The sequence below is a fragment of the Osmerus eperlanus genome, chromosome 1 (assembly GCF_963692335.1).
Source record: "Osmerus eperlanus chromosome 1, fOsmEpe2.1, whole genome shotgun sequence".
NCBI lineage: Eukaryota > Metazoa > Chordata > Actinopteri > Osmeriformes > Osmeridae > Osmerus > Osmerus eperlanus.
The window spans coordinates 10,920,574-10,937,271 of NC_085018.1; the positions used below are offsets into that span (position 1 = coordinate 10,920,574).

Consider the following 16,698-nt stretch of genomic DNA (forward strand, 5'->3'; position numbering starts at 1 on the left):
TAACTTTTGGCTTCAAACACCCCACAATTACAGGGAGCCAGGGAGGGGAGTTCAACCAGGATGAAGTCTCAGACTAGTTCACATTAGAAATCAGGCCAAGTGAAGCACAGTGTAGTACTGTTAGGCACTACAGCACGTAGTACTGTTCCAACTCTGCAGTGATCCTAGTGTAGCATGAAACCTGCTGACATTGTGTACATGACAACCTTTAGATGGATTTGTATGATATTTCTAATAGAAATATGTAAGTAATGCATTGGTCAATATTTAATGAACTGTATGAACTGGTTTCTGTGATGTACATGTATGTTAGGTAATATACTGTATATCATTAAGCAGGATGTTATGCTGTGCCTAGAAATGCATAGGTTCAAGCAATGATCAAGTTAAATGTCACCAAAACAAAACAGTTTACTTAATTGATAAAAAAGAATTTACATTACAGTCTGTAGCAAATTCTTACCTAAAAAAGCTCAAATCAAGACAACTGTGCATTAGATGGCCTTAACTTGTCCGTTAAAAGTTTTTTTTTAAGAAAAGAAAGGAAGTTTGTACATTTGAAAGTGCTGTACATTGACACGCATGTAGTAAGTAGTCTTGTTTAGGCCACAGTCAGCAAAAATAACACATAGAGATTGCCATAAAAACTAATTTGCCTCAGGAAAGGACAGATATGTCTTTACAGGGGGTTAAGATGTCAGCCACTTTCTTTTCAGGATATGTACAGGATCAAGTGCATCTTCCTCATTTCATGATAAACACCCAGGCAGAAAGACACACGCAAGATTAACAGTCATCATGAGAACACCCACGCTGCAACACAAGGACAACTTTGTGGTCGTGGGAAAGTGACACCTTGAGAAAGAGAGTGACAGTGGCAGTGAGAGTGAGAGGAAATAGAAAGAGAGAGAGCAATGTAAACAAAGTTATTTCCAGCTAGCCCTCCACTGTATGAAGAAAAAAAAACACACATACAAACAATATCATCTCTGTAAGTTCCACAGTGTTTCTCCGAAGTTGAAACCTCTTATCATAGATTCACTAACTTTACAGCAATACGGGGGCACAATAAATACATTTGCCCAACTAGAAATGTTTGTGCGTGGGTGTGTGTGTGTGTTTATGTTGGCGTGTGTGTGCAAAAGTGATCAGATGAGAAGGATGACCAACAAAAGCACATATCGCGCCCATGATGACACCACTCGAGGGGCGGCCCCTTTCTGTTGTAAGGGGTCTGTCTGGCCACAGTCCTCACCCTGTGACCCACTGTAGCACTGGCACTGAAAGTCCTTCTGAAAAGACGCCTTCTCAGCCCCCCCCAGCTTGCCTGAGACGTTCAGCTTGCTGCCCTGAGTGCTGATGCTGTGTGTGAGAGAGTTGAGGTGCAGGTAGGCGTCCGAGTCCGAATTCCGGCGCAGACAGCGGCCTCGGGAGCTACACAGCGTCTGACTGCACAACTCTGCTGCCGTGGAAACGTTGAGCAGGTACTGACCGAGTGGGCCCCGCAGATAATCATTCAGACTGGAGCAACTGGCCTGAAGGGGAACAAACCCAGAATTGGGAGTCAGCCTAAAAGACACTCAGAAACATGATAAATCACAAGGTCGTAATGTTGTAAGTTGGAACCTCAGGCAAGATCAGTTAAGAGGCATGTGACTGCCTATGACAATGTGTGTCAAGTTAGTCAGTTATTGGTGTATGGTCATTTTCTAACACAGTCATTCACCTCCACAATGTGCTGTGATTTAAGTGTGTTAACACTTACCTTGCTGCTTGCATATCTTGAATCTCCCCAAAGGATTATGCCTGCTGCTCCCAAAGCCACACTCTCCCCAATGGTAGAGACCAAGTCCATCTGAAGACAAATGACAGAATGGTATTCCTATGATACCTTCCTATGATTCCTATGATCAGAAATTCACAGCAGACCTGTGGTGCACTTGTACTACAGTGTGTGTGTGAGAGGACAGGAGGTCCTAGTTCCGTTAGCAGCTCCTATCTATTCCCTGGTCAGTACAACCCTCTAGGGTTTATGATTGCACTGTAACAGGACCAACACCCATCCTGCTCACACACACACACAAACACACCCACACACAAACACACACACACACACTAACAAGTGCACACAGGAGCGCTACAATGGAATGGAAGGTTTGAAGTGTCTGTTAATAGAGCAGGAAAGGGCTGCAGATACAGATAAAGAAAGCCTACTGGAGCGTGAATCCAAGCACCCATACACACACCATTTTTGGCCGATACAGAGTCAAAATGAATACCCTGAGATAGAACGCTTAATTTTTTTTTAAATCCTCCACATTATACATATGATAAGCAGTTTCAGTGGAACATGCACATGCCGGGCCCTGACAATGTCCAGTTTTAAAAACTGTGTTCAGTCAGTTCTAGAAGTGTGCATCATCATCATATCAGCATTCAAATAATAATTTGGGTGAAGAATCAAAAAGCCTTTTTTCTCGTCTTTTTTTTACCAAACAAAAAATGCTTGGATCTGAACCGTAGAGCGAGTGAGCCGTGTGTGTGAGCAATGCCCCCCCTCTCACCTCCGTCATCAGCTCCAGGGTGTTGGTATAGGTGGGCCGGGCGTACACAAAGACAGGACGTGCCAGCCCGTCCCCGGACGATGCCAGACGCATCCCCTCCTTCACCCGGTTCCGGACAAACTGGCGCCCGGAGGGCGAGGAGCGCAGCACTGGGACCATGTACACGGAGGGGAACAGGGCTGTGCTCTCAGTCCACAGCCATTTCAGCTGCTCGTTCCGGGCCACCTCCACGTCGGGGCATCGGCCAGTGTAGTTCTCCAGAGTGTTCACGTAGTCGTGGTTGTAGCAGTCAGGGAACAGGTAGAAGCCCCACAGCTGGTTGGGCCGTAGACTCTTGGCAAGCCGCAGGGTCTCCAGCATGAACATGCGGGCGGACATCTCAAACTCCTGCTGGGCGACTTTGCTCACGCGTTCTACGGGCCACATTGGGTTCTTCTGGGCCACCAGCTGCTGGGAGCGGTTCCGGTACACTTTCTTTGTGTCCCAGTTTCGGATCCAGAGTGGGCGCCACTCCTCCCAGTCTATGATGGCCAGGCCCTTGGCCCCTGGTTCACGTATATACTTCTGAACACCCTCTGGCATCTTCTCCAGGTGCTGAGTAAGACTGGCCACCTGAGGCAGTCCGCCATTCACTGCTGTACCGTCCGGTTCAAAGTAGGGATACAACCCTAGACGGTCCGCATAAAAAATAGTTACATTCTGCTTGACAAACCCCTCATTGGGCGAGGCAACAATCTGGAACTGATCCAGCTGAAAGTGGATACCATGCCGCGGGGCACAGTCCTCTGTTGGGGCATTCCAGGCCAGCAGCAGGGGCTTGTGGGCATAGAGAGGCCATCTCGTGGGCTTCAGCCCCTGAGCAGAGAAGCAGTCACACAGCAGTACAATCAGTAGCAACACTTTCCAGGCCTGCTGGGTCCAGTACAACATGACTTCTGTGGTGAGTGCACAGGACAGGATGTCAGTCTCTGCTCTCCTGTCAGTTTGAAATGGTGAAGGGTTTTAGTCAAGTTCAGCACAAGTGAGATTCAGAAGTATGACATTTTCAGAGACCAACACAAGTGAACTGTCAAAAACTATGTTATGCTCTGATTAGTAAGGAATCTGAAATGCATTCTTAAGCTGAGATGACAACTAAAATGATGAACACCTTGTACTATAGCCTACTTATGTAATTTCTATAAATGTCTGAATAGCGAATTAAAACGTATCCTTTGACAAAAAATTGTTGATTCAAAACCTACCTTTATAGCCAAAATGAGAACGCATTCCCAATTGTAGCAGTCCCGATATATTTCAAACCAAGTTTGTTTGTTTTCTCAGTTGTAGAGGTCAACTACTAAAAACTTGCAAACAATGCGCCTAAACGAATGATACTACAAAACTATCCGTAGTTCTAAGAGATAGCTACTTTTCATAATCGACCACTTTTAAACTTGATCTGAGTCTTCCACGCGCCGAATACCCCCTGCACTGTTCACAGTTCGCCTATCCAAGTGTATAATGTGGACGGAGACCACTTCAGGATGTTCCATTCAGATTGAAAAAGGGGGAGTGGCGAAATGAACTGTACAAGTAAAATGTGCAGGCGTGTCAATTGACTCTCGGTATTTTGTGAAGCAACCTAAAAAACATAGATCAAATTTAGACTATAGGCTCGATATTTGTATTACTTTATCACTTTCGTAATGCTAGTTATTCCCGCAATCATAAATGAGCGAGTCCAGAAAGGTTGCCAGTGGTCTTAAAAATGGATACAATGTTGCAATATCAAGGTTTAGGGGTGCCATTACCTCCTCAGTGTCCATGCAATAACAACAGAGGCTACACACATTTCTTCTTTTAAGTAAATGTTACCAGGTACGGTAAGTGACACTACAACAAAGCGGTACATACATGTAAATATGAGGCTACAATCATCTAATTTGATCAAAAATAGAAGAATTACACATAACTCAATCTATAGATGGAATCTACAGTTAGGAGATGAATCAAAAGCACCAGCTAAACTTCCTGTGCTTTTAGGACACAGGGCACAGTCATCTGGCATGCAGATGTCACTGCTTGGGGGCAGAACTGATGACAGCCATTGGCAGTGGCTCTATGAACCAACCAAGTACCACATGCTGTCATGTTTCCAAGTGCAGTGGATAAAAATGCAGAGCAGGCTGAGCTTGGTTCATAGGGGGTTGTAAAGTTAAAGACTAAGTGTGTGTGAGCTTTGGTTGAAGTAAATGTCATCCACAAGTATAGAATGCATGTGACAAAGCATTTCAGAGCACATGTTGAAAAGGAAAAGCTTCGGAAGTAAGACTTCTTCCTGTGTCCGTGGCAGTTCCGTGGTTTGTTCCCATAGCTCTGCTGACTCACCTGTCTTGCCGATGTCAGTCCTGTGTGTGTGTGTGTGTGTGTGTGTGTGTGTGTGTGTGTGTGTGTGTGTGTGTGTGTGTGTGTGTGTGTGTGTGTGTGTGTGTGTGTGTGTGTGTGTGTGTGTGTGTGTGTGTGTGTGTGTGTGTGTGTGGAAGAGAGGAAGGGAAGGACAGAGGGAGAAGAAAAGGGAATGGTCAGCTTCCCTTCACACTCCGGTTCCTTGTGACCCCTGACTCCTGAACATTACATCATCAGCAGTCAGGCACTGCCAGGAACCCAAAACAATGTGAGGGGAACAGGAAACACACACCCTGTCACCTGAACTGTGCACAGAACCACAAATCAGAACTATACAGTAGGTCTCTAGAAATCTGCTGGATCAAAGACATCCTGGACCTCATTCTAGAGTTCATCTGTGTGTTACATACACAAACGTCTTCTTTTTCTCTTTATCAAAATGTATCATCTCTCACTTACACACACACACATATATATGCACACTTAACTTCAGATGTTCCATTTAAGCATTACAAGTAAATAAAGTATGCGTCAGTCTGTTTAGTTGTTATTATGTAACTATGTATTAATATAACGTTTCTCAAGTTGTCAAATGTATTGTGTTAGGAACTTCAAAGATCAAACAAGGAGGAACATCAAAGTGAATGACCTCTGGCCCACGAACCCACCCATCCACATTCCAGGCAGTCCCTTTCAGGGGCACGGTTTGCTGTTGCTAGGCCATAAAATGACATACTGAACAGTATGAACATTAACAATCTGTTGAAACATACATCAATCATTCCCATTCGGGAATCACTTTATCAGATATGTGGTTTACATAATTCTGTTATGAACTGTTTTAATTTTGTGGACAAAAGTAGGTTATCAGGTGGATCAAAGCAATTTCCTCTACAACAAATTTAAATTTCTATTCAGGCAAACCATGAATTATTACATGGTTTGTAAAAATTCTCTCAAGAAAATGAATTAAATGTAGTCTACTCCAACTACTGTGCCAAATGACGTTGTGTCCTTGGGCAAGGCACTTCACCCTACTTGCCTCGGGGAGAATGTCCCTGTACTTACTGTAAGTCGCTCTGGATAAGAGCATCTGCTAAATTACTAAACGTAATGTACTCAACAAAATGAAATACTGTAGGTTGCTGCCACCTCTTGTCAAATGTATGAATTGCACCAACATGCTCAAGAAAAGCACTTTGGAGTTTCATTAAAACAGCTTGCTTATATACACATTGTAGGGGCATTGTAAGAAATGTTGGGTCCTATAGACACTAAAAAATATATCATGTCATTCATGCATACCTTTATTGTCTATCCAAGCTTGAGCCACTTTAATCAGGAAAAAGGATAGTCTGAAATAATTTAGCTTCGTAAATCATTTATTCAAGTATTTCCAACTCAGAAGTTATTTACATCAAAGGTTCACTAGTGCAGGTCTGAGCTCCAATGAAAGAGGCAGACTTCAATCTGATAATATTACAACACAAACATGGTCATATATACAGAATTCTTAAACCTTTGCTAATCTTGAGCTACCTCTCTGGCTTTCTTTCTCAAACACACACATAGACAAACGCAAACACACTTCTCAACATATGTCACAGAAGGCAGAAGTGATACTCTTAAGTTATCTTGCATCACAGCATCTAATTCCACCTTAGTTCTGATTATGTCCACAGCTTTAGCCGACTAGTCAAAGCTTCAGGGTGTTGATGGACATCCTCCCCATCTTCTCAGGACAACTAGTGTTCGGAGCCAGTGCTCAGGGTGGAACCTGGGATGACTGTGGGGCTTGCTTCAAGAGGGATTGGGTGTCAAGCTAAGCAGACTGTGACGGGTTTTTTTTTTCACATTAGACCAGTCTTGTGATATTCACACCTCACAGAGGATGACAGGGAAATCTACATGGATACGGGGATGGTCTAACTTCACAATTCCCTGAAAACACACACAAGAACATGAATTAAACAATAATAAGTAAGTAATAATGATCAACAAATTTAGCCAGAAATGAAAGATTTCCAAACATTAACCTGAGGCAAGGTATGCATGAATGAATTAGCTTACCTGAGGTATGAGGTTTTTCTGAATCCTCTTAAGTTTGGATCTTTTCCGACCATTTTTTGTCACCACTGTCTCCTCGTAGAATTCATGAGCCAGATCTCCATCCTCATCAAAGTATAGAGAACTATCATCATAAAACAAAAGGTTAAAACATAACAAGGTAAATTCAGTAGCAAATGAAATAGCTCATTTCAGGATAAACTTAAAATTCACCTCCTTCTTGTGAAAACGAATGGTGTGGCTTTCCTGGAAGTTTTGAGCGGGGCCACAGACTGCTCGTTACCCTCACTCGCGGAGTCACCTCCAGCTCCAGAAGCTGCAAAGGGCCAAACACCTTTGGCTTTGGATCCACTTCCTCCCATCTTCAGAGATCGTTCATCACCCCTGTGACAGAAAAGCTCTTCTGACAATGAGTTGATAAGCTGGCCAGCCCGTCTGTTATTTATACGCGTTAGATTCTGAAAAACACTGCACAAACAACACAAGTTATGGTGAATGTTTTGAGTGTGCAATAAGCGTAACACAGAGCTAGTTACCTGTTAACAACCCACAGACGGGTGTTTCATAAAATAAAGTACATGATGAGAGAGCAAGCTAGCTAATTAGACCCATCGTAGACGAATATTCTAGCTAGCACTAGCGGCTACTTTTTCTGTGGCAGTGATAAGACAGCTGCCAACTAGCTAGCTTAGTAGCTATTTAGTTTGCTAAGCCATCCTTTCCTATTTCAACAAAATTATTGCAAGATGCCTAGCTAGCTAATAGTAACACTACAGTAAGGTCGTAGACGTTATGGAGTTCTGAATTATATAGAGGTACAGTACTGTAGGTGCATTGCCAACGTTAAGCATTCAATGTAGCCTATACATTAGCTAGCTTTCTAGCCTGGCTACATCACTTCTGTTGCTGCTTATCTGATCAAATCAAGCTAGTAGCTAGTAACTAGAGTAGAGCTCGCCATTCTGCTTAATGTCATCATGTTATGCTATCCAGCTACAGTACTGTACAGTAGTAGGTAAACAAGTGTCCTGGTTGGGAGTGGGACTACAGTATTTAGGTTAAGGAGAAAAATGCACATACAGTACTGTGTTGTTGTCATCCTCATCTAATCAACGCTAATATTTTCCCAGTGTCAGCATCCATGTGTAGGTTATTCCTCATAAGTGTAACGTTAGCATTAAGGTAGCGTTGTCTTTCGACCCAAAAACCAAGGCAGTAGAGACGACCCCTACATCAGACGCTAGCTAACGGTTGTTTATTAACTGTTTAGCTGACGTGACTCGAGCTGGCTGGGTCTGATTTGGCGTCGAAGGAGAATGATCAGCTGACCTTGAGGGAGACATAGGCTATTTGTTTTGCTGCTTTGGGTAGCCCGAACGTGCGGTAGTCTTAATTTTTAAGTAATTCAATTACTTATTAATTATTAGCAGTGAAATGTAAATCAAGTAGAATATATTCGCAAAACATTTATTCATAATAAATTGTAATTCACTCCCTTCATAAGAGTCTGGTGAATCGGCTCAGTTTGATCATAAAAACGTCATATGGTTGGTGAAGTTCAGAGGTTACGGCATCCTCTCATAGGGCCTCAACTATGGCCTCAACGGGAGAGGAGGCATTTTGATTATATCAAATAATTGGTTATTAGGAAATATAACGTATTATAAAATGCAGTAAAGTATCATTACTGTGAAGCAATACTATGAAAAACGTATTATTAGTAGTAGTAGTAATGCGACTTATTCTCACATTTTAAAAGTAGAACATTATTTAGTTTGTGTGTCATTTGAGAACTTAGGTTTTCCATAAATCCAAACTATTGTAGAATAAATTATGACAACAGCTGCTTATAAGGAACTGACATTTATTTTTGTAAAGGGAACAGTGAAATCCAGATGCATACGAAGTTGTTAAAGTGGTCTTTTCCTCTGCCTTCTACAATTAAGTATCTGAAAGTGAATACAAACACTGCCATACGCAGCTGTTATCCACAAGATAGAAACAATAAAGAAACACTACAGACACAGAAAACAACACAAACATGATAAATGCTAACTGATTTTACAAATATAATGAACAGACATAAACAAGAACAAAACAACAATTTGATCAGCTTCCAGTTGAACAATGATTTCAAAAGGAATGTCAAATATATTAAACATAGTTAGCTTAACGTGTCCTCTGCTAGACATTCCTAATTTTAAAATAATTTCCAAGAATCATTCAGACTCATACAGAGAAACCAAAGGAATCACACCCATCAAGTGAATGAAGTAACATTTGGGATCCAATGAAATTCTGGATAACGAGTCAAATATTTTTTGCTGGAAATTATGGTCTGGGTCTGGAAATGATTAACCTGTTTATTTAATCAGAATTATCTCAAGGAGCTAAATAGCTAACATGCTTTTTCATTGTAATTCTGATTGTGACAAATACTGGAATTTCCAGACCTTAGCACCAGTGAGAATAGCATACAAAAGAACTTTATAGGTCAGGGACGCAGGGTTGTCAGATTAGTCCCCCATCATGGAAGGCTTTACTGGACAAAGCCAGGCTCCCAACAACCACAGTCTCACATGCTCTCAATTCTCATTCTCTCTCAGGAAAAACACTCTCTCTCTCCAGGTGTAAGGCACTTCTCATCTCTTTCATTCTCTCACACGCTCGCGCTTGTTCTGTCGTTCTCTTGCGTCCTCTCTCTCACTCTTTCACTCTCCTCCCTTCAGGAAGGTTTGGAGTCATCTTCTCTGGGATCATCGTATGCAGGGATGACTTGCCAACTCAAGTCAAGTCAAGACGGGCACATAATCCCCCTGAGTGCTGTTATGTCAGCCAGGGGTGGAGCCAGCCAGAGCCTCCTGCATCCTGGTGCGAGCAAGGGCATAGCGTTGCACTATCTGCTTAACATGCTCCTCCTCTTCACGCTGCAGCATGCGCAGGAAGTTCTTCAGCTCAGGCATTGAGAAGGCATCCCACTGAACAGAAAAAATATCACCAAACTGATATGAGAATTACTCATGGTCTTGCAAGGCCAGACCCCATTTTCATCGAGGAGGCCTGGGAATGATTATTCCTCCAAAAGATGTGCTCATACTTACATTGACCTCTCCGGTCTCATTCTCCTTCAACACCAAGCTGAGAACCTTCTCATTGGGACCGGCACACAAACGCAAGTGGAGTGGGCGCTCATCATCAGGCAGTTTACGCAAATAAACTGAGAGATACAACAGAAGGCAGCATAATTACTCAAGCCACTTTTACACAAAAAAAAAACATTTTCAGATGTTCAAAGAATCCTATCCCAAGTCAAAGAATCCCATTACAACAAAAGCAGAGCTAATAGAATATGCTTACCCTGGTCGTTGCGCTCACTGCGTTCAAACAGAGCAAACTTCCCAGGGTTGTCCACCACAGTGAACTTCTTCAACAAGGCTTCAATGACCTCGCGAGCCCGTGTGCGGGAGCTGATGTGCAGGTGTTTGGACGTGTCCTTGGGGAGATAGAAGGAAGTACGGCGTTTAACCCCACCAGGTCTCTTGCCCCCAGCATCCTGTGTCGCAGTGCCCTTCCTGGGTGGCGGAACGGACACTGGTCGAATCAGCTTGAACTGGACCTTTATGAAGCCGGTGTAGGACCCATCCTTGTTCTGTTGAGGACAAACAATCTATGATTAGGATTCTACACATCCGATTAATTGCTGCGTTTGATATTGTTGCTTTTTGATAGTGTGATTTGATAATGAGGTACGGTTTCTAGATTATTCTTGTTCACACTCACCATATTCATGAACAGATTGCTGTTGATTTGAGCATTGTACTCTTTCACCTTCTGCTGAATTTCTGTGACTGACAGCTCTTGCTTCCCCCATTCAATCTTTTCATCCTGGCCAGCAAAATACAACAAACGAATCAGTGTATTCACTACATCAAGTGGTTTTCATTTTGCTCTCTAATTAAATGTCACTAACAGGTTAGACTGAGTTGCAAGGTTGGTTGAATAATGCTCTGCCACAGGGTGTCAGAATAGAGCGTTTACTGACTGTTCCCAAAATCCTCCCGTTAAAAATCAAGACAAACATGAATGCCACCATGTTCCATTCACAGTCATGAAATGTAGAAGAAAAATGATGTACACAATCATAGATGTAGCATTGCATACATCAAGACACTAAAACGTGACCGCAAACGCTGTGGTGAGACATCCACCTAATGGGAACTGGAAGACGTGACCCAGGGGTGAGACCCGAGGACATTTCATTAGTTGTGTGGAGCTGAGTTCACAGGGGTCAAGCTGGGAGAGCAGAATCTGGGCAGAGGCTTTGCTGACCCCTAATTGACTGAATAAAGAGAAAACACATGCAATAATCCAAAAGGACTTTTTAAAGTAAAATAGCTTTACCATAAAAAGGTTTTAAAAGGACTTGTATCACTTTTTTTATCAAAATGTGTTGCTTTCCCTTGTTGAACCATGTGAAAAACATTAGCTTTTGCAGCTGAGAGTTTCATGACATTCATAGTGGTCACTTCCTGTGAGCGCCACTCCTCACAAAGTTATTCCTAGTTGCATCAGATTCCAAACTTCCTATCAACGTAGCAGAGCAGAGCACAGTGATGTAAGTTCTATCCAATCCAATCCCTTAACTCCTCCCTTCTCTGGAGAAGGAGGCGCCAAGCGGAGATTGCAGCTGTTTGTGATGTCTATGGCTTTGGGCAGCATTCCGAAACTCTGCGTTCATGTAAAAATAGCTGCCCCCCTCTCTAGCCCCCCCCCCTTACAGAGTCAGACACAAAGCCTTCCTCTGTTTTACAGGCATATCCTGTATAGAGTCAGCTGCCTCACACAGGCCCAACCATCTCTCAGACATGCACATGTGGCCTCAAGCATCTGTTGGCCTGTTACACTTATAACCTTTGACACAGCAACCACAACTATGCACTTCCTGGTAAATCATCACTTGCTAATATCGTTCAGTAGAATTGTGACGCACAGATGCATTGGTCCTGTGTCAACTAATCCATCTCCTTCCTGTAAAAAAGCCCTAGTATTGTTAAAGGATCCAATACACTGATCAATACTGTAACTATAAATCCCTCTGAATGTTGCCATGATCAGCACGACCTCCCCACTAACACGCCCCTCCTCTTAAACATGACATCAGCAACAGTCTTCCTACTAATAACACAAGTAACACATATACTTAGATCCAGACTGCAATTTAACCCTTGTGCTGCCTTCGGGTCACATGACCCAAAGGTTCACAACGAACCATCGTTGTGTTTACCCAATTTTACCCAATACAAAAACAAATAAATAGCATTTTCTTTTAACCTTCGCAATGTGGGGGGTCTGAGACAGCCCGACGGTTAAAAGAAAATGCTTCACTCTGTTTTTGTATGCGGTAAAGTTGTCGCAATATGACGGTGGGTCACAATGACTGATGGGTCAGAATGACCTGAAGATAACACAAGGGTTAAACAAATACAACCAAATATTTCTGGTTGGCATAAAGTCCTGTATGATTTCCAGTTGGGGTGAATAACCTAAAGAATGAACTGGCCCGAGCTACTCTGCATTGATGACACCCACATTAATCAATGTCAGGATGTGAGATTAAATCAATAAACTAATTCCCAAAGATCAATAGAAAGGCTAGTCAGTTAATGGCCTGCTGTTAAGTAGTTAATAGGCAATCACAACATGAGAGCCAACTTGTTTCATTTTTATTTTCACATTACAGTCATTAAGCATTAACAGACTGGTTGCTGACAAAATGAGTATGAGTAATCAAGTCGTTTTTCGTCTCCATTACTCAATAAGTGTGACTAAGACACTGTAGGAAGATGGAAGTTTCCATCCATGTTTACATGATCTACTTGAGCAATAATCCCCCCATCCTCTGCACCAGTCATTCTGTCACACATTAGCCTAATTGTGGCCTAAATGTAAATGTGTGGAAGCCAAACTAATAGAGAAGTTATAAACTGCAGGTATGAAGATTGTCCAGATATGGTAAGTGCAGGTGTTGCTAGACTTGGTTATTAAATATGAGTCCGTAAACATTAACGTATTGATGTGGCCTTCCTTGTTGTAGCCTACTATAGCAGAGTACAACCAATGGCATATCTCCCGTGCCTAGCCTTTTGCTTTTCACTGTCCAAGTGTATGAGGCAACAATATACTCATCCTTAAACTCATGTAATTAATAGATTATTGAATACAAGAGATTACAGAAGTAGGCTACTTGGCCACCGTTGATTATGCTGGACTGCAAGCTGTTATGCTTTTTAAGTCAATTAACTCATCATACAGGCTCGAAGACATTGGACTCAGTTAGGCTACTTTCTCACCTTTTCTTTCTTGGGTTTGCGAACGAACGATGTTCGAGCGGTGAAGTACTGCTCGAACTCAGAATCGCAGTCATCTTCACTGCAATAACCGCTGCTGGTAGAACTGCCCCACGTCATCTCGAAAGATGGTGTTTTACTTGAACCGCTCTTGGCGTCTTTCATCATCGTAACCGATACAAAGTTTCAATGTTAGAATTCGCGACACCTTTCACACTGTAAAACTTTGACAGCTTTTTTTTAGTAGCGTATGGCTTCAATTCGTTCAGACTCCGCTATAAATTAGATCGTAGAAAGTTAAACACAGCTCGCTATTTTGAAAACGTTGCTATTCAAGTTAGCAAGTTAGTTTGTTCGTATTCGTTTCCTGTTCTGACTGACCACGTTTCAGCCGCACAAGTAAGCTTTCAGAACTAGAGAACAGGATGCGATAAAGCCTCCGCCCAAGTCCCTCTCTTCCTCTCCCGTGACGCCCCACCCAGGCCGTTGGTGAGTTTAGAAAATATACAAAACCGGTGCATCTTGCCATGATTGGCCACTGAGGGGAAATTCCTTCCTCAATGACATCATCCCCCACATAGCCTAACGTGAGAACGAGGAAAGTCACGTGATATCCTACTTTGTATGGAGGACTGGCACCAATCAGTGCAGCAAAGCCATACAACAAAAACTCAGAATAGGTGTTTCAAATAGGATATGGAATAGGTCAGATATCTATTAAGCTCACAGACTCCAATAAATGGACTTACCAAATATTTGCCATATTTCCTATATATATAGAAGTATAGAAGTTATATAGAAGTTTCAGAAGCCTGAAAACAAAACACATTAATAAAATCATGAGGCTCTTACCACATTTGTATCTGTTTCTATATGCTCCACAACACTTGTTTGGTCGACTATGGTGCCCTGGTTCAGGCTGCAGTCTAACTGGATAAGGGCTCGACATCTGTAGTGACATGTGAATCTGCAATCTGTAACAAGAAGAAATATTGAAGTAAATCATGTACAAATGTGTGATGTTAGGGCTGGTATGGGATGACACACTGGAAGGACAATGGATTATTACGACTGACGATTAAGCAAGAGCCAATTTTGGGAACACAAATTGTAAATGTCTGCTGTCCTCCACTGGCCATAGACAATCACTACAGGTTTAAGAAACAGGAATTATTTTACTGGAGAAAAAAAGAAAAGAAAGAGAGAGGCAGACAGACAGAAATACAGAGTGGTTCATATGCAATCTGAGATCCTGGATGTTTATATGCAGTACATATGTACTTTTTGTATTTCACTGTTGAAGTCTGAGCGGGGGATGTAAGAATGAACTAGATACACATGGGCAGCTTGAGTCAGGCGGGTGTATGAAATTTGATCTCATGAAGAATGTTAAAAACCGGTAGTAATGAATTGGTCACTGATTTTGGTGTGGTGTACACCAGTCCGGGCATAGTTTGTTCCCAAGGCCCGGTTTCAGCAAACTGCTGAAACAGTGTCTGTTTCGGTGAAGTGCTGACGAGTAACACTGTTGGGGATCTCCAAGCAAGCGGTTCTCAGCTGATTCTGTGCTGCTGGGAATGATAATGTTCTCCTTTACATAAACTCCTAATCAAAGCCTTTTCAGGACTAATGAATACGGAGTCCAATGAATAGAAACTCTCTCACAACAAGCCCATTTAATTATGTGAGAAACAATGAGCCAAAGCTATGGCTTGGCATGCAGAAATGAACAGGCAATATATAAACCCTATCTCAGACTATACACAGACTATATTTCATGGTTTAACGTTCCACATTATGTAACATAAAAAACAAATGTACACACATGTTTGCCCCAACACACAGGACACTGACTGGACATTGGACTACATGGATCCTGAACTAGTGAACTCACTGGCACAGCGCAGGCTCTGCTTGTAGAGGCCCCAGATGAAGTCCCCACACAGGTCACACCAGGTGGGCTGAGTGTTGCTGCAAGGCTGGAAGTCATGTCCCTCTCCCCTCTCCTCTATGAGTCGTGGGTCACTGCTATCCCCCAGCAGTCTGATGATGCCCACTCGACTGAGCAGCTCCGGAACCTTCCCTGGGCTTATCCGCAGGGCGTTGGTCCTTTCCAGTCGAGGAGGTGAGCGGGGCACCTCGGAGCTAGTAAGCTCTATCTTGTCATTGTTCAGTCTCAGCTCACGGAGCTCAATAAACTCCCCCCAAGACATTCTGACGTTTAGGCCCCAAGTTCTCTCATCTTTTACAAGTGATCCCACCTGCAAGCAAGCAAGGGTCAAGGGATTTTCTTTCTTAGAAATAGAATAGACTTCACAGTAGCATAATGTATGTTGTTGCTCATGACGGAAGCGGCTTAACTCTACAAAATTGTACATTAATGACGTTTTATCTGGTGGCCCACTTGTGGGATATTGGATATCATACGATTTCAATGTGAGGACAGCCGGCCGTTTACTTCCCTCTCGTGTTGCTACGAACATAGTTTTTCTCTGCATTTGTTTGACACAAAAATCCTGAATATCCCCTGTGGGACATGCTTTACCATTATTTATAGCCCGGCCTACCAATGCATAGCTCTTTCGGTGTCCTGGTGATACACGTTATGAAGCGCGCGTCCTAAATCAAACGGTGTAGTCTAACGGTGTTTAATGAATAGGCTACGTTTCTTCTACAAAAAGCAACGATGTTTGTTTTCAAGAAATGTTTCCTCATCATTTTTGACGTAGTACATTGACGTATAAACCAGGAGGTGAGAGCAACATTAAAACCAATTTGAAAAAAAGGGAGTGAAACTTCACATACAATTCACATACAGTTAGGCCAATGTACAATTTAAATGCTGTAGCGTAGATAACTTACCTAAATGGGGTTTTACAATCCCTGCCGCCGCCGATGCCGCATCCCGTCTGAAGTTGCTCTATCTAACCAATAACTTTCCAGTGACATTATAACGGGTAACGGAGGTGTGCAGTATATCGTTCATCTCTGGAAACAATACATCAGCTATCTACACAGCAGAAACACTATTATTCCACAAATATGCTGCGTATGTACGTTGTACAGTAAATGCAGTATCCTAACTCTGTCACTCACCTCTTGAATTAGGAAATCGACAGAATAAACTGAACAGCAAAAAGAAAGTGAGAAGAGCAGCCTATAGGCTACTGTTAACATCCGGCATTTTTTCACGTAGGGGGTGCCTCTGAGTCCAGTCCTGTGCAGGAGTGGGTGTCAGTGTAACAAAATCCCCCAACTCTTACTTGTGGGACATAATCCCTTGTATCTGTAGGTATTTAACTCAACGCTGTATGTTTTTTTTTTGCAAATTT

The 16,698-nt window shown here is 42.6% G+C and overlaps 3 protein-coding genes across 5 annotated transcripts; all 3 read right to left on the reverse strand.

Annotated features, from left to right (window-relative positions):
* Positions 1-391: 391 nt before the first annotated feature.
* On the reverse strand, positions 392-4,080 carry hyal2a (hyaluronidase 2a). The gene is made up of 4 exons (XM_062458815.1): positions 3,809-4,080; positions 2,565-3,499; positions 1,766-1,855; positions 392-1,535 (listed from the first exon to the last, which is right to left on the reverse strand). Exons 1-4 carry the CDS (start codon positions 3,831-3,833, stop codon positions 1,149-1,151), a joined length of 1,437 nt encoding a protein of 478 aa, XP_062314799.1. The 5' UTR covers positions 3,834-4,080; the 3' UTR covers positions 392-1,148.
* A 2,236-nt stretch (positions 4,081-6,316) lies between these two features.
* tusc2a (tumor suppressor 2, mitochondrial calcium regulator a) lies at positions 6,317-8,333 on the reverse strand. Its single transcript, XM_062468285.1, has 4 exons — positions 8,100-8,333; positions 7,233-7,487; positions 7,023-7,143; positions 6,317-6,893 (listed from the first exon to the last, which is right to left on the reverse strand). Exons 2-4 carry the CDS (start codon positions 7,379-7,381, stop codon positions 6,828-6,830), a joined length of 336 nt encoding a protein of 111 aa, XP_062324269.1. The 5' UTR covers positions 7,382-7,487; positions 8,100-8,333; the 3' UTR covers positions 6,317-6,827.
* Positions 8,334-8,866: 533 nt separating this feature from the next.
* LOC134018689 (ras association domain-containing protein 1-like) lies at positions 8,867-16,575 on the reverse strand. 3 transcript variants are annotated; one of them, XM_062458837.1, is made up of 8 exons: positions 16,463-16,575; positions 16,229-16,376; positions 15,261-15,627; positions 14,219-14,340; positions 10,800-10,904; positions 10,377-10,668; positions 10,121-10,236; positions 8,867-9,997 (listed from the first exon to the last, which is right to left on the reverse strand). In XM_062458837.1, exons 3-8 carry the CDS (start codon positions 15,577-15,579, stop codon positions 9,851-9,853), a joined length of 1,101 nt encoding a protein of 366 aa, XP_062314821.1. In that variant the 5' UTR covers positions 15,580-15,627; positions 16,229-16,376; positions 16,463-16,575; the 3' UTR covers positions 8,867-9,850. The 3 variants fall into 3 exon arrangements, with proteins under 3 accessions (XP_062314821.1, XP_062314811.1, XP_062314831.1); XM_062458827.1 differs by having other exon boundaries at positions 16,229-16,519; XM_062458847.1 differs by lacking the exons at positions 14,219-14,340; positions 15,261-15,627; positions 16,229-16,376; positions 16,463-16,575 and adding an exon at positions 13,370-13,884.
* Positions 16,576-16,698: the final 123 nt, after the last annotated feature.